The 22545-nt window shown below is 38.1% G+C and overlaps 1 protein-coding gene across 3 annotated transcripts; it reads right to left on the bottom strand.

Annotated features, from left to right (window-relative positions):
- Positions 1-10016: 10016 nt before the first annotated feature.
- On the bottom strand, positions 10017-21038 carry LOC306910977 (E3 ubiquitin-protein ligase RNF14-like). Of its 3 annotated transcripts, none has more exons than XM_079485939.1 (8): positions 20814-21038; positions 14868-15073; positions 14648-14778; positions 13836-14327; positions 13512-13734; positions 11697-11833; positions 11401-11531; positions 10017-11203 (listed from the first exon to the last, which is right to left on the bottom strand). In XM_079485939.1, the coding sequence occupies exons 2-8, from the start codon at positions 15016-15018 to the stop codon at positions 11170-11172; spliced, it is 1299 nt and encodes a 432-aa protein (XP_079342065.1). In that variant the 5' UTR covers positions 15019-15073; positions 20814-21038; the 3' UTR covers positions 10017-11169. The 3 variants fall into 3 exon arrangements, with proteins under 3 accessions (XP_079342065.1, XP_079342067.1, XP_079342066.1); XM_079485941.1 differs by having other exon boundaries at positions 14868-15003; positions 20814-21018; XM_079485940.1 differs by lacking the exon at positions 20814-21038 and having other exon boundaries at positions 14868-17975.
- Between the last annotated feature and the right edge of the window lie 1507 nt (positions 21039-22545).

Raw genomic sequence — 22545 nt, 5'->3', positions numbered from 1 at the left:
TAATTGAACACACCCCCGGATGAAGATCTAAAAAGCTATGCTTTAAAAGCACAATATTTCTGTTTATTTTAATACAATTTAATGTTAAACAAGTTCTACCATCTTTATTGTTTTTAGCATGTTGTCTTTTGTTATGTGTTATTAGTCATGTTCGACTTCATGATGACGTCAACGTATCGCGAGAGCGAGTCGATAACATTAGGCTTGTTTGAGATGAACAAAATCTGCGCAGAACCGATCACCGGTGATCACCGTGAGATGCATGCCGGTTAGAAAAGTGTCCGAGTTACGTCCGCCTTGCTCTGACCTCATGCTGACGTGTGCCAAAAAACTCTCGCGACAGCGAGGCGGCTGTGTCGGATTGAGCAGTCGAGCGCAGTTGCTCTCCACCGACTGCGCTACTCAAAAGCATGATGGGAAACGACTGACTGACGACACAGTTTCGTGCTCATTGGCTGAAAATGTCAGCTGATATTTTTTTCCCCTTAATTCTAAGAAGTCCATTACCTATAGCCTAATACGATTTACTTTTTCTATAGTACTTAGTAATTAGGACATGTTTTATTTTTATTTTCTTGGTATGAAGTGAAGTCCTGTTTGTTTTAATTTTCTCTTTATTGAGAGATGTGTATTCTCTTTATACATTGACATTTTTGTACAACATTATTCCATTAAATAAATTAGTCAATCCATCAATACATGCATACATCTAATGTGATTGTTTTACAATTAGGCCTCATGTTTGTGTTTTTATCCGATATCTTTATGTGGATATGTCTGATTCCAGGAGTGCAATAAACAAAACCCACACATGCTCATTTCTTAATTTAGAATGTGTTGTTGTTTCATATAATTTTTTAAGAATAATTTGCAGCACACACTTTTCCTAATCATTAAACATGAATTGAAACTTACATTAAGGTGACAAACAATTGTGTAATATATTTATATGGAATATTTGTCATGTAAAAAAGGGATAGTTCACCCAAATAACTTTAATAATAATAAAAACAATTTTCTTTGGTGCTGAATTATCTGCAGTCAGGACTGTTTATTTTTTACTCGACATTAATTACATTAGATGCAAGTTGCAATACCACTCTAGATCGGATAGATTTATATCCCTACCATTTACTGAATAAGCCATTTTAAGTAATGAGTACTGTTCACCTTCGGTGATTCTCCTCATCATAACCATCTTCGTGTAAAAACAGTGGTATTTCAACTGCATCAACTTCGTCTGCGATAAAGAACGCGAACGCGATCTCTTCCATTGTTGACGTTTGCAGTCCACAACACAGCGAGATTCAGGAAGTGTCCGGCTTGCCTGCACTTTTTTTCACTCCTCCCCTCACTGTAGCCGCCTACTCTCGCCTATAGGCTTGTTTGAGATGAACAAAATCTGCGCAGAACCGATCACCGGTGATCACCGTGAGATGCATGCCGGTTAGAAAAGTGTCCGAGTTACGTCCGCCTTGCTCTGACCTCATGCTGACGTGTGCCAAAAAACTCTCGCGACAGCGAGGCGGCTGTGTCGGATTGAGCAGTCGAGCGCAGTTGCTCTCCACCGACTGCGCTACTCAAAAGCATGATGGGAAACGACTGACTGACGACACAGCTTCGTGCTCATTGGCTGATAATGTCAGCTGATATTTTTTTCCCCTTAATTCTAAGAAGTCCATTACCTATAGCCTAATACGATTTACTTTTTCTATAGTACTTAGTAATTAGGACATGTTTTATTTTTATTTTCTTGGTTTGAAGTGAAGTCCTGTTTGTTTTTTATTTTCTCTTTATTGAGAGATGTGTATTCTCTTTATACATTGACATTTTTGTACAACATTATTCCATTAAATAAATTAGTCAATCCATCAATACATGCATACATCTAATGTGACTGTTTTACAATTAGGCCTCATGTTTGTGTTTTTATCCGATATCTTTATTTGGATATGTCTGATTCCAGGAGTGCAATAAACAAAACCCACACATGCTCATTTCTTAATTTAGAATGTGTTGTTGTTTCATATTATTTTTTAAGAATAATTTGCAGCACACACTTTTCCTAATCATTAAACATGAATTGAAACTTACATTAAGGTGACAAACAATTGTGTAATATTTTTATATGGAATATTTGTCATGTAAAAAAGGGATAGTTCACCCAAATAACTTTAATAATAATAAAAACAATTTTCTTTGGTGCTGAATTATCTGCAGTCAGGACTGTTTATTTTTTACTCGACATTAATTTCATTAGATGCAAGATGCAATACCACTCTAGATCAGATAGATTTATATCCCTACCATTTACTGAATAAGCCATTTTAAGTAATGAGCACTGTTCACCTTCGGTGATTCTCCTCATCATAACCATCTTCGTGTAAAAACAGTGGTATTTCAACTGCATCAACTTCGTCCGCGATAAAGAACGCGAACGCGATCTCTTCCATTGTTGACGTTTGCAGTCCACAACACAGCGAGATTCAGGAAGTGTCCGGCTTGCCTGCACTTTTTTTCACTCCTCCCCTCACTGTAGCCGCCTACTCTCGCCTATATTTCAGGCGAGGCAAGGCGCATCTCAAACAAGCCTTATATTTCAGGCAAGGCAAGGCGCATCTCAAACAAGCCTTTACACGTAGAGATCTAATTTCGAATCGGTCTCGCGGTACATTGACGTCATCATCCTGTCAGCACCGCATGAAGCCACACACACGTATTTGTGGGCGCGCGCGTATGGAAGGCCGTAGACGTATGGAAAGCCGTTTGGGCCATATATGGAAAGCCGTTTGGGTCATATTTCGCCATCAACCAGACGCCTGGTGTTCAGATGACGCCTGCTTTTACGGCGTTTAAGACGTACAGACGCCGTAAATTACGGCGTTTAAGACGTACAGACGCCGTAAATTACGGCGTTTAAGACGTACAGACGCCGTAAATTTCGGCGTTTTAAATGCAATGCGAAACGCCGTTCATTTCGCCGTTTGAACTTCCATATTACGCCGTAAATTACGGCGCTTCCGTGTAACAAAGACGCCGTAAAAAGCGGCGTTTTTTATAATATTAAAATCAGCCCCGCCTTTTCTACAAAGTCCAGCCCCTCCAATGAACACAAAGACATGTGTAGTAGAATGTCGATCTGAATAAGTGTTCCTGTTTTTAACTTTATTGCGAATAATGCTTAGACTTTCATCATGTGATATTTTCCATTGGGCGCGTTTATCCTCCTTTTCGTTTATCATATGTGTACGAGCGGCCGACTTTTAAACGAGCACGTTCGTGACACTTTGTGCCTTTATCTGACTTCGAGCTCGTCGTTCTTGTCGTCCACGGTGGCGTAGTGGACTGCGTGCGCAGCAGCGGAACTTCATCACTTTTAACGATTGGAGTTCGACTCCGCGGTCCGACCATATTCTTCATTCCTTTTGAATTGTTCTATTGAGTCGTGTTTTTAAATGTTGGAGCACTACCTGTTGCTGGCAACTTATTAAATGACAAGAAACGCTTATTACAAGCCTTTATGGCCTTTATGCATGCAATAGCTGCGGGCTAAGTCTGCTACTGCTACTGGCTGTTGTCAGTATGTTTTTATTGATTCAAATTATTCCCATCTACGAACCCGTTTGTATTTCCATTTACATATAGACTGCACATGCTGCATGCATTCAGTATAAACCTCTATAAGATTTTGACGATCAAAAATCTTAAAATGGAGGATACTGTTCATATACAGAAACAGTAAGGGAAATGCTGACCAAAAAAATATTGTTGCGTTATTATTATATAGCAATTTTTAAAGGAAAATATAGGCCTGTTTTATAACTTACTTAAAGACATAACAATCAGCAAAGGTGCAATAACGAAAGTTGCAGGCATCTTAAGCTAAATTGTCAAACAATAAAAGCCAATTAAATAAATAAAAAAATTAATTAATTAAATGAAAAATAATGTAGGTACACACAGTCGCCTAACTGGGCAGAAAGTAAAAGGTATGCAACACAAAAGCACTGGATATTTAGGTTATTATATGGTCCATCCACATCGAGCTGAGTTTCTTTATTGAAAAAATACGTGCTTTGACGAGTAAAATAAATCATATCTAAATTCAAGTTTGTTTCTCATTCTCAGTCTGTTGATGCCGGCTGCGGAGAAACGTGCTCTTTGAGGCGCGCAGCTCCCTACAAAAATACTGCCTTTCTTTAGAAGTTGCTAAGCGATCATGTTTGTTAAATCGTTTTGTATTTTGGGATGGTTATTTTCACGAGGCCGCGTTCACTTATCTTAGTTTTAGTGTGGGACTTATGCATAACTGCATTATGTAAGTGATTTTTATTTATTTTTACGAATAATATATAACTCCCTTAACTCTTATTTGCTTAACCAAATTATTTAGCCTTAATTAGGCGTGCGTGTTGTTCTTTTATTATATTTATATAGGCTATTATATCATTTAAAGTAATGCATTAATATAATGAATTTATAAATGATTGCAAAATTAAGATGTGTTCTTCCAGAACTGTATACTGTACATTATAAAATAACCCAACAGACTACTCAGATCATTAGAATCAAGTCAGTTAGAGATAACAAAAGTTGACTCAAAACAAGGTTCGTCAGCGATAAGAAACTATGCCACGTGAAGCCGCAGGCATCAGATGCTCTTCAATATTAGCTACTTTTACATCCAGATTAAAAACACAATTAGTCGTTCATTTGTCTTCCTTTTCCTTCCGTTGCACATTTGATTTCCTATTTATTGTTATTTTCTATTCTTAAGTATGTGTGATTTAAAAGAATTAACGCTTTTTGAAGATCTCTTTTGCATATCCTTCTTTTTTTGTAATTTCTATATAAATCACCATTAACTGTTTGAAATGTGCTATATAAATAAACTTGCATTGCCTGTATGTAAATCATTAAATGGACGCCAATTGACAACAAGCCTACCCCAATTCTAAATGTACCGCAAACTCTTAATTTGATTGAAAATAGATGCCCTTACGATCTGATGTGAGATGTGCAAAAAGATGCAAAGTATTCGATGAGCGCTCTTACGCGCCACCCCACTAGAATGAATGCGCAAACAAAGTCGTTTTTCATCGTGACTTCAGTCAACATGGCAGGCTCGATCCCTATAACATTATCAGTTACGCAGCATTTGTTAAAGCGTATTACTCAGCGCCGCCGCTCCCACCAGGCGCATCTGTGCGTAGGGGCACCATAGCCTAATAATTTTTTTTATCTAATGTTATTTCATTAGGATATAGAAAAATCATAATGGAATTATGCTTAGGGCACCAAAATGGCTAGCAGCGGCACCGGTATTTCTTGTACAAAGGAATTGTTAAGCAACTTAAAGTAGGCTATTTAGCATTACAATGACTGATCGCCGTTTCCCTTCAGAGCCGCAAATACCAGGACCGTCAGGCACAGTTTCTTCCCCCAGGCAATCTACCTCATGAACAGTTAAATGTTCCCCACTTATGCAATAAAAATGTGCAATATCCTTATATTTATTGTTACCCCTCCATCCTAGTACATCCCTGCATCTACTTAATCCTATCCCATTATAATTTCTAGCACAATTGTTTATACACTTATTTATTTGCCTATTTCTTGTCTGTGTGTTGTTGTCTCTGTGTACTGGAAGGTTATGTCACAAAAACAAATTCCTTGTATGTGCAAGCATACTTGGCAATAAAACTCTTTCTGATTCTGATATTTATATCATTGTTGTTGTTATAAGTGCCCTTAACAGACAATTACAAGACAAGGAAGTTTTGCTTTTTATACTTCGTTGTCGCAGCACCCCACCATCATACACGAGCTTGAGGTTTAGAAGTTAACTTAGTTTTTTACCTTTCACGCCAAGAACAATCAAAATGTGAATTTGTCAGCATCATTACTCCAGTCTTCAGTTTCACATGATCCTTCAGAAATTATTTTAATATAGCAGTTATTAATAATGGCTCATATTATCAATTTTGAACATCTATTTTTATATTCCTGTGCAAATCAGCATACTAGAATGGTTTATGGAGAATCACGTGACACTGAACATAACGATGCTGAATATTTTTGATAACGTATCACATATTAATATAGACAACTGTTATAACAATGAACTTTTTATTACAGCATCAACTAGCAGAATAAAATGTACTACATAGGCTAAACTCAAACCTCAATTAGCACCATGTAAAATAAACAATATTACGCCTTTCCAAAGCCTATGGAACCTTTTATGGCAAGCTACAACAGCCAGTAGCAGTAGCAGACTTAGCCCGCAGCTATTGCATGCATAAAGGCCATAAAGGCTTGTAATAAGCGTTTCTTGTCATTTAATAAGTTGCCAGCAACAGGTAGTGCTCCAACATTTAAAAACACGACTCAATAGAACAATTCAAAAGGAATAAAGAATATGGTCGGACCGCGGAGTCGAACTCCAATCATTAAAAGTGATGAAGTTCCGCTGCTGCGCACGCAGTCCACTACGCCACCGTGGACGACAAGAATGATGAGCTCGAAGTCACATAAACTCACAAAGTGTCACGAACGTGCTCGCTCAAAAGTCTGTCGCTCGTACACATATGATAAACGAAAAGGAGGATAAACGCGCCCAATGAAAAATATCACATGATGAAAGTCTAAGCATTATTCGCAATAAAGTTAAAAACAGGAACACTTATTCAGATCGACATTCTACTACACATGTCTTTGTGTTCATTGGAGGGGCTGGACTGTGTAGAAAAGGCGGGGCTGATTTTAATATTATAAAAAACGCCGCTTTTTACGGCGTCTTTGTTACACGGAAGCGCCGTAATTTACGGCGTAATATGGAAGTTCAAACGGCGAAATGAACGGCGTTTCGCATTGCATTTAAAACGCCGTAATTTACGGCGTCTGTACGTCTTAAACGCCGTAATTTACGGCGTCTGTACGTCTTAAACGCCGTAATTTACGGCGTCTGTACGTCTTAAACGCCGTAAAAGCCGGCGTCATCTGAACACCAGGCGTCTGGTTGATGGCGAAATATGACCCAAACGGCTTTCCATATGGCCTTCCATATCCATACGCGCGCGCCTCCGTCCTCGTCAGTTCTGTCAGATGTTTACCTCAGACGAGTTTTCGTTTCTGTTGTAAATTCTGAGGTAAGTTTTCATTAATTCCTGGTTACCTCATTAAAATAAGTTCACAGTAATGTTCATTTTGTTGTAAGTAATTCGATATGACTAAAATATTATAAACTTTAATGTTGACTGTTGGTGTAATCTGGCGGTTTGACTGAGCTTGTGACACAACTGAGCTAATGTAGTGCATATCTTTTATTTGTCTTTATTTTCTGACAGAGCAGAAGAGAGCGCCCCGGCCGCGCGAGCATGATTTAGAATTACCGTTATCTTCTAATAGCCTTCTTCTATTCACTTCAGCCGTTAAACCAGCCAGTCCAAGGTAATCTCCTCGATTCAATATATTGTTTTTATCAATCTGATGTAAATGTAGCCTTATAATTTAGCCAGCATAATTTACATTCAATGTAAGGACAGCTCTACCGTTAGCCTGCTATTCCAACAGTTAACGTTAACTAGTATTGTAGCTTTCTTAGTCTAGATTAAACAGAATCGAAATCAGCTGTAATTTAGTAACTGTAATTAACGTTAGTTATTTGTTTGTCAGCATACTAACTATGTCTGCAAACAACATTTATTCAGACAGAACACTTAAACGTCAGGCAAAGCGGAGGGCTTACAAATATGAAAGGTGAATATGGCTTATTGAATTTTTATTAATGAAAATGTGTTTGAAGTGTTTTGAATTGAAATATTCACAGCTTAAATATACAACCATGTTGAATTTCAGCCCATAAAAATGCAAGCCCTAAAAATACAATGCATTACAATGCAAGCATGGTTAATGCAATGCATATTTTTTCCAGTATAATTCAACAGGCGTTTTTTTTTCAAACACATTTGACATTATTTTACTTCCATATAAACAGAGGTGCACTTCATCTTTACACTGCATTAAGATGTATAAAACATTTGCTACCCCAATTTGGTGAATTTCTTGCAAAAAACTTTACGACACATCTTAAATGTTCTAAAAAGTTGTTAGTATATGCTGCTGCTTCTCCTCCTCCGCTCCGTCTTAATCATCAAATAGCTTCAAATCTGCAAAATTTTTTGGCCTTCTTCTGCATTTTCTTAGCTGCTTTTTTGTCACTTTGGTTCCTTGTTGATTTCTTTGACTTTGTTTTACTTTTCTTTGCATTTTTTCTGCTGTTTTTTTTGTTACCAATAAATTTCATTTTTATAACCAATTCAGTTTGTCTGTTGTTCTGTTTTAATGCAATTCAACAATGAATAGGCCATATCACAATCTTAAAATGTGTTGGCCCAATGTTTTTTAAGTTGGCAGAAGGTTGGTAAGGTCTTTTTTTTAGGTTGGCAGAAGGTCTGCTGGCCGTCCAATAACATGGTGGGCCCAACGTTGGCCCAACGGACAAAATTACGTTGGGCACCCAACGTTGGCCCAACACAACAACAAACGTTGGGCCAACGTCTGTTTGCTACCTGAGTAGCCACTGGAAGGACGGCGCATTTGCTTTTCGCAGAGATACTGATGGTTTCATAAAAGACAACAATCCATTAAAGCATTTTATTAAACCCTTGTATCCAAAGTGACTTTAAAAAAGTGTCTTATTTTTAAAACTTTGTGGAGATTACCTCCTTGTGCACACACAGAAGAAAGATTTTATGTACCCACAAAAGTTTTTAGATTTATAAAACCATACGCCAGATCCTGCATGTAATTTGCTTTAGGGATGCACTGATACCCCTTTTTCCATTCCCAATCCGATTCTGATACCGGAATTCTGAGTATCAGCTGATACTGTCCCAATCCAATAAAAATGTTTTCCTGATCAATGTAGAATTGCATATATTTTTAGCTTTAATTGCCAGAAGTGGATAGTTTAGCACTCAGGTGTTTTAGCACATCAATCTGTATTCTGTTATTTATTGGAATGTTTAAATTTGGGGAAAAAAATCCTCTCTACATTATAAAACAAATCATAATTACAATCCACAAGACATAAATTAATGTTGTTTTTCTAATCTTTTAATAATTGAGTACAGTAATATCTAGTACTTTATTTTACAAAAGTAGTTTTACAATTTTCATTTTAAAAGTAGAAAAGTACTGGATTTTTACTGCCTCAAGTACTGCAGTAAAAATCAGCGAAGGTACGAGTTTCCATGAACTTAATTATGCTGTACTGGTTTGTTCCTCACATACAAATGCCATACAAATACTTGGAATGTACTGCATTACAACTTTTACTCTGGTTTCATAATAGTAAGTAGTAACATCTACTGCTAACGTACAGGATCGAATTTTGAAACGGTCCTGTCAGGGCGATACCCGATCCAGCAAAAAAGGTCAGTATCGACCCCAATACCAATCGCGAGTATCGGATAGGTGCATCCTTTATTCGCTTTATAACTCCTAGTTCGGGGAAGCCTGTACATACGTGTATATCCATACCATCTCCACCCCGATATAACCATATGTGGAGCTAACAATGTATAGTTTAACTATGCATAATGTAATTTTGCTTATCATTTCATTTGCATATTTCCATTCACCAGACATGAGGAAGATATGTCAAATCAAATCCCTCAAATATGTCACTCAACCATATACACAAGTGCAACAGTAGGTGAAAAGGTGTGCAGTTTCGACCAACATGGCAGTATGAAAGATATGTGACAGAATTGTAGATTACAATTTAGAAAAAATTACAATACTTTACAATTGAAAATTTCCTGCACACATTTACACAATAGACGATTCTCTAAGTGTTTAACCATAGTATAACGAATGACACATCATATAAATACTGTTTAACTACACAGCAGCAAATGTACTCATAATGTGCTTAGTGTACATATAATAATGACACATAATTTACATATATAACTACACACCAACAAATGTACACACAAGTTGCTTTTGGGGTTTTAAATAGTTTTTTTAATGTTGTGTGTGAAAGTATGCCGGTGCAGATCCAGTGATAGTCCTGTAAGCAAGCATTAGTCATTTGAACCTGATACGGGCTTCAATAATAAATATAATATATCTGGAAACAGCAAATAAGAAACGTCCAACAAGACAATGGAACATAGGCCAGATCATGTCAGCAGCAGGGCACCAGGAAGGAGCCAGTGGCGGATCAGCAGAGCACCAGGGTGTTACCGGTGGCGGAGCAGCAGGGCACCAGGACGGAGACTTCCAAGAATAAGTAGGAGGCAGAGACCACCAGGGCGGAGCAGGAACCGAGGAGAAAGCCGGTTGTGATGGCAACCTGGGTTTTTACTGGAACAGTACACGTCACCCCCATATTATCAATATACTGGAGTACTGATAGTGTACAGTGACACATAACAAGTGATACAGCACAAAGACTCATCCAGATGATGTTCTGGTAGTAAAAGTTCCTAAAGTCAGTCCATAATGTCAAGGGTCACCACTTAACAGGATGGGAGTTATGTTGTCTCCTAGTAGGGGCTCCCAGCTCAGTGGCCAAACAAACAGTGATCCAATGTTTTACACATGATATCTTGCCTACAGTAGCAAAACAGGGCCCCTCTCCTAGATCCAGGCGCAGGTGAGCATCTGGCTGGGTGCTAACCAATGGGAACTGCTTCACCGAGCACTCTCTTGCAGTGATCACATATCCTCTCATTTATAACCATTTTTGCATTTGTTGTATAGTTTTTGCTCATGAAGCTTTATAAACTTTATAGAGTTGTGAACAGTTCAGTGTAGCATATTTTTATTGTTTTGCTCTTATCAAATATGGATGGTATGACCTTCCATATATGGTGGTGCGTGAAGTGAGGCTTAACAAGCGGATTGGATGCCAGGCTTATACATGAAAAGATCAGCATTCAGGAGGTGCATTGCATGAACTATTTATGGTTAACAATGGGCGTGTACAGGGCAGGGTATGAGGATGATTCAAGTTCGCACGGTTTTATAAGTCTGAATATGTTTTGGCGTACGCTATTTTTGGCTTTCGGGCACAGGTACACTTTTAGTAAGGATCCTATGCAAAGTTTTATAAATGAGACCCCTGGACTTTCTATTATAGTGGACCAGTGGCCTTCACTGCTGTTCCACTGGGACTTCCTCATGCATTCTAGAAGGAAAATAATAATTATGTATTAAATATAACAAGACTCTCCAGCGTAACCTAAATGAAAATTTTTATTTGTAACTAAAAGTTGAAGACCAACCATAGAGACCATAAATATGCATGAAATAATAAGTCAAGTTGTACAACTGATCAAGACAAAACAGATTAAACAGGACAGTGTATTATTAGGAGGCACTCACCGGTTATAACACGGTGAGTCTTGGTCTTGGAAATGGCTGTAGGGATTCCCTTTATTAAGAATTGTAGAGCAGATCCAACAGAAATACCTCCAACAAAACGTACATGTCATCTTGTTACAGCCCAGCCCCTTCTGAATATTGGAGAACACAAGATACAGTTCAGGACAGTGACTGATGGTAGTTTGTGCATTAAAGCCAAAGTTAAGATATTATTGGTTTTGTTAATTTATACTAAGACTACACATTCCAACAACAAAAATTAGATCCTTGCAGTCCTGAGGGCAGTAGATGCTGACCTGTATTTGCACGCGGCAGGATGGGCATGGTTTACAGTTTTCCTTCACCCATTTTTCAGTTAACATTTCGTTCATACACTCATTTTCATTTTCAAGAGGTTCCTCCACACACTCGTCCACCAACATGCCAAGCTCAACTGTTACAAAAAATATTAAACTTTTGAAATGTACAAAATACTGTATAATAATAATACATTATATAAATACAGTGGCTTTGCTAGCCCCCTTTTAAGTTCTAGCTTAGCCCCCCTAAAATATTGTAAGTACAAGACTGTACAAGTATTCGAGATCGCTTTATAGTCCCCTTTAAAGTCTTATTATGAAAACGGCGGCAGGCTACGTTATTTAGCGCATTCTTCCGTTCATAGCAGCATGGATTGAACGTCATAAGCAGAGTACAAGGTGACATCTGCATCTTTGCCATTATTTGTTATAAATACAGTTTACATAATATGATGCAGGAGCAATACAAGACCCTTTCTCGTCCACTTTAAAATGTTTTGTCTGCGTTCACCCCTCGTCACACTGTTAACTAGTTGTTTACGTTACCTCTAGCTAAATGAAATCATGTCACACCAATGACTGCGTACTTTAGAAAACAAGCATGATGATATAGTTTCATACAGAAATGTGACATTCATGATGATGTGCTGTTTTATGTTTCTGCACCTAGTTATTGAGAGCTGATGGTAGTTTCAAGAGCCCCAGAAAGACCACAGGCAGATAGAATTAGCCTGGTGCGGCTGCTGTGTTATTAATGGTTCTGGGTTTCGAAGAATATTTGTATTATTCATTTAAAATATATTGTGGATGTAATACATGAACACGTAGTCATGCACAGGAGTGACAGTACTCGTGCTAATTAGAATGAATGACAGGGATAACATATTAATATCATATCAAGTTATTTCCTTCAGCAGTTGATTGTAACATTTATTATGTGGATTTGTGACAGTTATTGTCACTTTGAATTATAAATGTTGCAGATCGATCGATTAATGTGATATTAATTTAAATAACTTGTCTTTAATCTGCATATTCTTTCTGAATTATTTATTTTAGTAATGTAAACAGTATGTGGTGCTAAGAGAGGGGCTATGTATTATTTATATATATATATATCCTCATTGGAGGCTGAGACCCCCTAACATTGAAAACCTAGAATCGCCCCTGTATAAATCTATCTGATATATATAGTGTCTGGATGTAATCCACATTTACATTTAGCAGACGCTTTTATCCAAAGCGACTTACATAGCTTTATCCTATACATTTTTACATAGGTATCTGCAATCGAACCCACAACCTTTCATTGTTAACGCTATGATTTTACCACTGAGCTACAGGAAAACTCAGTATATCTCAATATAATCTAGTATTTCATTTCTAGGAAGAGTATTGTTAATGTTACAAAAATATATGTTTTTGCTTGAAATCTAACTGGAGCTGTGGTGTTTGTGTGCAGTAGTCAACACCTAGGCCCTCATGTTTAAAACATGCATATGCACAGATTTGAAAAAATGTGCTTGCTTGTCCAAGTGTTGCATGTTTTTGGAAAAAGGAGCCATTCCTGCCGCATGTAAAGGATTTGGACGCTGAATTGTGTTCTTTGATTTGTAAATGACATTAATTAGACATTGTTTACTTTTCAGACGCTCAAAATTTTTTAGGATTATTTGCGATTTATAGATATCACACCTGAAAGAGAGGTGTATGCATGTTTTCTGTGCGTGCATTCTATAAATCACTGAGAAATTATTATAAAATCCAATTTTGGACGGTATCTACGCAGGAATTAAAATTATATGATTTTACCGTTTTTGCAGGTGGAAAGGCCATGGTAGGTTTGCTTGCAGAGGGTACAGAAAGGGTATCGACAAGATGGGCAAATGCCCATAGTGATGTCAGGCTCCACTATCACAGGTGTGCAACAACTCATGCGGGGACAGTAAACAACATCTGCCATAAGGTCCAGACTTGACTGCAGGAGGAGACGGTCGTAGCGGCCAAACTCCTCCTCTCCCACCAGAAGCTTCACCTATTAAAGCAATATAATGCTGTCAGGACTAGATCTGGAGCAGAAGTGTTAAGAGTTATTCATGACTCACACCAAAGAAAAAATGTCGTCATGATAAGTACCTGTGTCGGTGTGGCTACGGACGTACACTCCGGCTCAGGACAGTCAAGGAACTGGACTTTACCATCTCTAATCTGGATCACAAAGTATTCTTTCATGCAGGCCTTGCAGTAGACATGCTGACACACTTTAAAGAGCAAACAGCTGGAACCAAGCTTCTCAGAGAAGCAGATCCCACAACAGAAGACCTTTCCATCAAACACTTTCTGCTTCTGAGCTTCATCGAAATCCAGCAGATGGTTTAGTATGTCTGTGCGATGATCAACTTCTTGAAGAGCTCTTGGGTCTAATTCTTTGGGTTTACTTTTTTCTGCTGCCTGCGTCTGGCCAGATTCTCCCTGAGACTGATCAGCAAATCTTTGGATCTCAAGTGGAGAATGGATGCCTAGGTATTCCAGAGCCTCTTCTTTTAGGAACTGGATCCAGGTGAAAAGAACCACGTTTCCCGGGTTCTCCTCCCAAAGCTCGTCCAGTCTCTTGCAAAGTGCAGTGATCTTTTCACACACAAGAAAAAAAATTGAGGAGAAATGACCTAACATTTTAGATTAGATTAGATTAAACTTTATTTTCATTATACATATACAAGTACAGTGTAACGAAATGTAGTTTGGGTCTAACCAAAAGTGCAATTAGCAAGTGCAGGATATACAGTTAGAATAAATACAGAATACAATATTGAGAAAATATTATACAGTGGGCATGGATTATGAATATATTTTACAGTAGGTATGTTCTATGAAAATATGTCAGCTAACATGCTGACATGATAAACATAAAACGTTTTTTAATAAACTGAAATCAAAGCAGGACTCACCTGGACTCTTGTGAGCCATTTGGAGCTTAAAGTAAAGACTGGAGTTGATGATGAAGGGTAGTCCATAGGTAGATCAAAACTCAGAACCAAGGAGGGTAGAAATGATATACCATACTCTACACATGCCAGCCCTGTTAAATATTATGCAGAAATCTCATAACGACTATATGTATAAAATCACTGATAAAGACTACGAGTGGATAAACTGATAAAATCTCACCCTTCACTATCAGTTTGAAGTCAGGAGGAAGCTCAAGACACAGATGGATCTCACCCTTCCGCCCTAATTCTGCCCTGCGAAATTCATCTTCATCATATATGCTTGCTAGAGCCAGCAGTTCATCTTCTTGTGCTTCCTGGTTGCCGCACATTTGATAATGAGATGAGTTCTCAAGTGTTGTAAAATGTCACCAGTCGATTCAACTCCTAAATTAATGTAAACTGCACTGTTAGATGTCGCTGTAGATTAGCAGCACATTACTGTAAAAATCCACAGTACAATACTGCATCTGTATATTACAGTAAAATACTGCAGCTCATAATGCATTCTGGGTAATTTTCATTGAGCGGGAAACTTTTACAGTAAATTTTGGTCTCGCTGTAACCTCGCTGTAGCTTTGCTGTAACGTGTAACGAAAGTGTGCCACAACGTCATCACGTCAAATCACACAGAGCACATCCTGGCTGCAGCTGGAGGAGGATAATCGATTTCTGGCAGTTTGGTAAGTTGTAGTTTGGTTTATTTTATGTGTTTCATACAAAAAAATTATTTTGTTTTTGTATTTTGCACAACAGTTTGTCACAGTGTTGTTTTAAACGTGGAATGAGAGAGATATGGTCGCCAACAAACGTTGCTTCTACCTCAGAAATTAAACTAAGTCAGCCCACTGCTTAAACCCGTTTTACACATCTCACTTAATGAATATAGGATTATTTCAACCGTTTATGAGGGTTTTGGTGAGTTTATTTTCTGTCGAATAGTTGAAGTTCGTTTATAATGGCAAGCTAGGTAAACCGACTTGTATTTGGTAATAGATAAACTCGCGTTTGTGTTCAAATAAAATAATCTTTGACCAATTCAACTAAGATTCCTCCTAAATAAATCTCACACGAAATAACAAAGTCACTGTAAAGTAGCCCACACAGCTACCAAACTGCTTCACACAAAATGAAACGTCATATTTAACTGTGATGAGTGCGATCCATACAGATTTCATTACTAACAGATTTATAAATGTGTTTGCGGCGCTTATTTCTGTATTTACGGTATATCCGCAGAAGCAGATATGATGTTCTTTAGAGTGTTTTACATTCAGTTGGCCAAAAAGTTTTGTATGACAATATATTTGTAGCGATATTGCTTCCAACACCTCAAATCAATGCACGTACTTTGCTAAAGAGCGCTGCTGACTCCGCCTTTACGTAATGACGCTGTACGGAAAGAGGAGCGCGATCAGCTTTAAATGCATTTCCAAAAACACATAGACTTTCGCTACACCAACGGTATAGAAAATGCAATCCCAAATATTTGAACTCTTAATGTTAATGTATACAGGGAAAACATTTAAATGATCATTTTGCTACATTTTTGATTGACTATCTTAAGCGTATATAATAAACAGAATGGTTTCTAAATTTCAGCAAGTAACATATCATTATATATTTCTTCTTACAGCTCTAACGTCACAGTTTGGTCCACTTTGCACCCTGGGCTTATGAGTCTCTGTAAGTAGGCTATTGACCATGTATTTATAATACAACTTTTATTCAAATTTGTTTCTGGTTTTACTTCTGACTTTTTAGTAACACTTACAATAAGGTTCTATTTGTTAACATAGGATGTTAATACATTTTAACATTTGGCAATATATTTTTAAATCAATCAATTTATCTCTGTTCACATTAGTTAATTCATAATGAATTCTCAAATATTATTAATGTTGAAAAATATATTGTTCATTGTTAGTTCCTATTATCTAAACCATTAATAAATGTTATGGAATAAAACCTTATAGTGAAGTGTTACTGAATTTTCTTTCACCATTTACTGCACAATTTGTACTTATTTTAATGGCTAACAGATTTTGTTATTTTTGGCTTTTTGTGTTACAGTCTCACCATTGATATTTTGGCTGGATTTGGTCATTTTTAAACCAAGCAAGTCATCCCAGGATGTCCAGTTACAACTGCAAGTCATGTAGTTTCTCGACAAAAATACCCACACAACACTCTCACACAGCACCACACAACACTCTCACACACCCGCACACAACACTCTCACACACAGCCCCACACAACACTCTCACACAGCCCCACACAACACTCTCACACAGCCCCACACAACACTCACACACAGCCCCACACAACACTCACACACAGCCACACACAGCACTGTCACTCACCCAAACACCAACACTCTCACACAGCCACACACAACACTCTCACTCTCACACACAACACTCTCACACACAACCCTCTCCCTCTCACACACAACACTCTCACACAGCCCCACACAACACTCTCACACACCCGCACACAACCCTCTCACTCTCACACACAACACTCTCACACAGCCACACACGACACTCAGTTTGAATGGAACATTTTAACTACAGACCAGTGTTTTCTTTGCCAGTGTTAGATGACACCTGTCACTTTGTTGCTATTGTTTGTTTTGATATGTATTGTATGAATATTTTTGCTCACTTAAATGTTGTAATATATATAGTAGTCAACATTTGAAGTGGGTCAAAAAAGTTACAAGAATAGGTATTGTTCTCGCCTTTTTGATCCACTTTAAATGTTGACTACTGTACATAGTCATTATATGTTGTTAATGTAATACATCATTCTTCAATACTGTTTTAAATGTTTTAATACTTTTTGTTTCAATGAAATGATTCAATAAAAAATTTGCCTGGATTGCCTTTTGATTCATAATGTCAAGTATAGCAGTTTTATAATATTAATAACTACAGATTTATATCCAAACTAGCTAAAATATATTTGTAATTATTGCCAATACGAATTAAATAGTAATTTGTCAATATAGGTAATATAGTAAAAATATAGTAAAGTACTGTGTTGTATCTATACAGCAATATTTTTTGTACTGTAGTAATCTATTACAGTACAGCACTGTAAATCAAAATACAGTAACTTACTGGCAACCGTGCTGCCAGTAACGTACTGTAAAAATACAAGCAAATCGTTAACAGTGTGTTGTTTTCCAGTAAAAAACCTGCCAGCTTTGGTTGCCAGAAACTTTCTGTAAAAAATACAGTGAGTTTTATGCATTACAGTTAAAGTTTTGTATATTTTTCAATTCTTGGCGTATTTCATTTACTGACATGATATAGGCCTATGTGTTCATTTAAGTCTGGCATTGCTAACCCGCAACCCAAATTTATCATGCCCAGTATTGGGTTTAACCAGTCACTAAGCAATTAGTTACTCTAATTGAATTACCTTTCAAAAGTAAAGGAAGGGATTACACTTATTTTCCTTGTAATTGAATCACAGTTACTTCTGATGTAATTGAAAAAAAACAGTGTAAAATGAGATAAAAATGATAATCTAACTTTAAAATGTAAGCTAAAATTAATCCTTCTCACATTTGTATATCTTGGTCAGTTAATAAGAATAATTTATGTAGTTATTTATTTGAATTAATTAAATAAGCCGTTTCATGTCTATCCTACAATCAATTCTAATCAAGGTTGATGTAGGATATAGGATCCTAAAGAAGTCATTAGTAATAAGTAATTTTTGGAGAGAGAAAGTTGTACAGTAAGTAATCTAAATAACACTATTGAATATGTAATTAGTAACTAGTAATTAATAACTTTTTCAGAGAAATTTACCCAACACTGATCATGCCTCAACCCGCATATACTAACGCTGGTCTTTGAAAGAAAGGGACATTTAGGTAACACTTCAGTATAGGGGGCCATTCTCACTATTTACTAGCTATTTGCATGCCTTGGCATATCGGCTGTTTATAAGAATTTATAAAGCACATATTCTTACTAACTATTAATTAGCAACAAATTAAGGATTCATTGAGGAAAAAGTCATAGTTGATGGTTTGTTAATAGCGAGAATTGCCCACTATACTGAAGTGTGACCGACATTTATATCAAGGTTTCCCAAACTCTTGGTAATGAATACGGCTACGCAAAGTCACTTGGCTGTTGTGGTGCATTTGTGTTATAATAAAATAAAGGAATGAAAAGTTTACAATATAGGTTTAAATATTACACTGAATGCACAAGTGGCAAGTTTACAGCGCGGACGAAGAAATTGTTGCTTAATGCCCTCATTTCTGGAGTTGCACCTGTCTGTCTACTGCAAATATGACATAATTTTGATTGCGTTCGGGTTTTTATTGTTTTGATTTATTTAAATGTGTAAGATGTGTTAACTAGGATACTCTATTACAACAGTAATCAAGTATTTGAGGTTTGATAATGCTGCCCTACAATAATATTCAAATTAAACTAGAAAGAAAGGGAGTGTGCCTTTTACTTCTATTTAAACAACTAGGTGGGTAATGAAATACATGTGATTATATTTGTCAAGGTAAGATTGGAAAAGATTGGGAACCCATGATAAATATGATGTTATTAAACACTGGCCAAACCGGAAGTTAACTGGAGTCAGGCACAGGCGCATATGTTATTCTTTGCAGTCAGTTCAACACTTCAGTAGGCTAGGTGTATTTAACTTAAGAATTGTATTCGTATAGATTGCGATGTAAAGAAGCCTTTTTTTCACAATGGCCCCTAGCAGAGTGAACTGTCAATGGTGATAAGGGAGTGTCCCAGACCAACCTTCTCAATGTATGACTTACAGAATGTATAAGAACGTTTAGAGAAAAACATATTGACAGGGTACAGCTTAAGGTATAACTTAAGAACAATGTCAAGTAAACGTAAAATCATCTCTAATGTGGACAGGACACCCAATTTAATATATGATATCATCTGAATCATGTCAACAAATGGAAACGTCAGCCAGCAGTTTATTATTAGGCTAATTTAGTGTGCCTTTAGCCCCAACAGCATGGGTGCTTTTTTACACCATACTTTACTGTCATGGAAAAACTGTTGTTTTAATTAATTTGAACAAAACTGAAAATCTTTAACAAGACCTTTATCTCAAACTATAAATCTAATAAATGGAGAGTAAATGTAGCGATTTTCATTTACTGTTCAAATCTCCAACATTTAACAAACGTCAAATATTAGATCAAATTAGCACCAAATAAATTGTAACAAAGATCACCTGAATATCCATATGAAGATGGAAAAGTGACATAATAAAGTTCGTAAACGCCTCTTACAGTTAATGTCATAGGGCGTGATTTCCAGGGGGGACAGGGGCGACATGTCCCCCTCACTTTTCAAAATCCCGTTTGTGTCCCCCTGACTTTCAAATGAAATAGGACTCGTTCTATTAACAGCAGTTTGTGTTTGTGTCAAGGCTTGACAGAAACGTGGGCTTAGTTTCCGTGTCGTTGTTTAGGTAAACCTCGTTGAGAACGTAATAAAATCATCGTGCTCGTCGTCTCCTTCCGACCACAGAATCAGGTTTACAGACCGTTTGTTTTCCTCTGTTTCTCAGTCAATCGCATTCACCCATTCATGAACATCCACTTTTGCTACACAATAAAAACACATTTTGGTTTCACGGTTTAATCAATTTAAACAATCAAAAACAACGCAAAACAAATGTTCTGATAATGAATTTGTGATAGGATGCTAATCAAACACCCCCCGCGCTTTTGAAACCAAGTGACGCCCTTAATGTCATAATAATTGCTTTTGTCTTACTGAATGCACTGATATGAAAGTGGTGGGCGGGGTTATCTCTCACATAGACAATAAACAAATACAAGGTTGTATTATCTGAATTATGCACGAAGACACTGAAAATATAAATGTATAACGGCGGGTTCGTATTCATTTTTATATGGTTTCATATATTACTTTACAAAATAACAAAATACTCCGGATTTCGATGACATCATAGCTGGTTACGTCATGTAGAAACCGGCTATTTCGGCTGTACTCCTTCAGTTCTGGACTGATATTTCGTTGTTTCTTTTTGTTATTCATTATACGACTAATCATCCAGGTAAACGTTAACGTTGTGAAGCGCTTACCTTCTGCTTTTCTCCTGTGTGTTACAATACAGATATCAACCAGGAAGACATTTGCTTGACTACGTTTCAGTGGGAGGAGCTTCAGTCTGCGGTTTGACAGTCCAATGATACAAAATCATCTGTTTTTTTTATTATTCACAAATTTGGTGATGTTGGAGGAAAGAACAGACAGGGTCACAGGCATCCCCTGGAGATGTTTTAATGTTCAAAGTAAGTTCAAACTGTGCATAGAACATGTTCTTGGAGCCCTATGACTCGCCCTATAGACTTTAGACTATAGACACATTTATACCACACCCTCCGTAACCTACCTTTCCCTCTTTCTTGTCACATTAATATAATGGTTTTGAATAACCTACACATGTGGTATATGAGATTAATTTAATGAAATAGTGTGAAATGTAGACTATAGTAAAATCAATTTGATTATAAATTATATCAGCTTTATCATTTTATCATATAATTGACAAACACATTGTTTAAAAGTATAACAAACATGAAATAAACATGTATACATTCTGATGTTGCCTCTAAAAATGTAACAAATATAGAGAAAATGCAATGAATGAAGTATGTCTGGGGTTCCCTTTCTGTCGGTCTCTCGACGTTGTGTCGACAGAATGGGGTTTGACTTGAGAACCTATCATCTCTGACTGACTTGAACAGGCCAAATGAAAATTGGCGAATGAAATTTGCATGCCGGACTCCGCCCCCAGATATCTGGGTATAAAATGGAGCCGGCGTGCTGCATTCATTCACCTTTTGTTCTTCGGAGCCTTCGCATCCTGATGCTGACGACTTCGCGGACTTTCTTCAAGTGTTGCTGGTCTTACGACGTGGTGCAGCGGACTGTCCCTTCTCCTGTGACTTCCCCTGGGCGTCTCGGCAACTTCCAAAGCTTCTCTCTAAAAGAGCAAATTTCTGACAGCGCGGCATGTCCCGCTGTGCTCGTGGGTGCAACGCACTCATCGAGGAGGGGGACGGACACAATGTCTGCCTCAGGTGTCTGGGACTCCAGCACGCTGAGGCAGCGTTTGTGGATACATCATGCCCGCACTGCGGGCGTATGGCGATTCAGACGTTGCGTTCACGGGTGGCTGTGTTCTTTCGAGAATCAGCCGCCACCTCGAGTGCTTCCCGTCCTGCGGCGGCAGCGGCACCAGCAATTGCCGCAATTGCCGCTCATCACGAACCAGTTGGTGGAAAGTCTCTGGGACAGCAGGACCTGGTCATTAGGTTCCTGAGGGGCGCGAGAAGGCTGAATCCGGCCCGTCCCCGCTCCGTTCCCTCTTGGGACGTCAATGTGGTCCTGGCGGGCCTCCAGAGGCCCCCCTTCGAGCCCCTCAGAGATGCCGCTCTTTCTCATCTCTCGATGAAGACGGCTCTCCTAGTGGCGCTCGCTTCCATCAAGCATTTTTCGTGGCCATGGATTGCCTAGAGTTCGGGCCTGGTCAATCTCACGTTATCCTGAGACCCCGGCCTGGCTACAGCCTCCGCGTGGAACCGGTATCAGCCAGAGTCTTACGGGACACCGCCAGGTAAGTCCGGCAGCCAGTGGGCGTACGCCTGCGATAGCGCCCCTCCCCAGGTGAGACTCGGCGCTATCTAGCCTCCCCTCTTCCCCCCACTGGGTGAAGAGTAGGCATTCCATCCATCACTAAGCACTTCTCGTGGGCGGGCCCGGCGGAGCAGCCCTGCCTCCCTTGGCCTGTTTCTGAGCTCTAGCAGTGGC

Source organism: Barbatula barbatula, assembly GCF_947034865.1.
Source record: "Barbatula barbatula genome assembly, chromosome: 22".
Classification (NCBI taxonomy): domain Eukaryota; kingdom Metazoa; phylum Chordata; class Actinopteri; order Cypriniformes; family Nemacheilidae; genus Barbatula; species Barbatula barbatula.
The sequence above is the reverse complement of the archived record's forward strand: the minus strand, read 5'-3'. Positions and strand labels throughout refer to the sequence as shown.

Excerpts from the sequence above, each read along its gene's own strand:
- LOC306910977 (XM_079485939.1), bottom strand. The coding sequence starts at position 15,018 with ATGTGCGGCAACCAGGAAGCACAAGAAGATGAACTGCTGGCTCTAGCA. Across the intron at positions 14,779-14,867 it reads CTTCAAACTGATAGTGAAGG|GGCTGGCATGTGTAGAGTAT; the intron begins GTGAGATTTTAT and ends AATATTTAACAG. Across the intron at positions 13,735-13,835 it reads CCGTAGCCACACCGACACAG|GTGAAGCTTCTGGTGGGAGA; the intron begins GTACTTATCATG and ends TTGCTTTAATAG.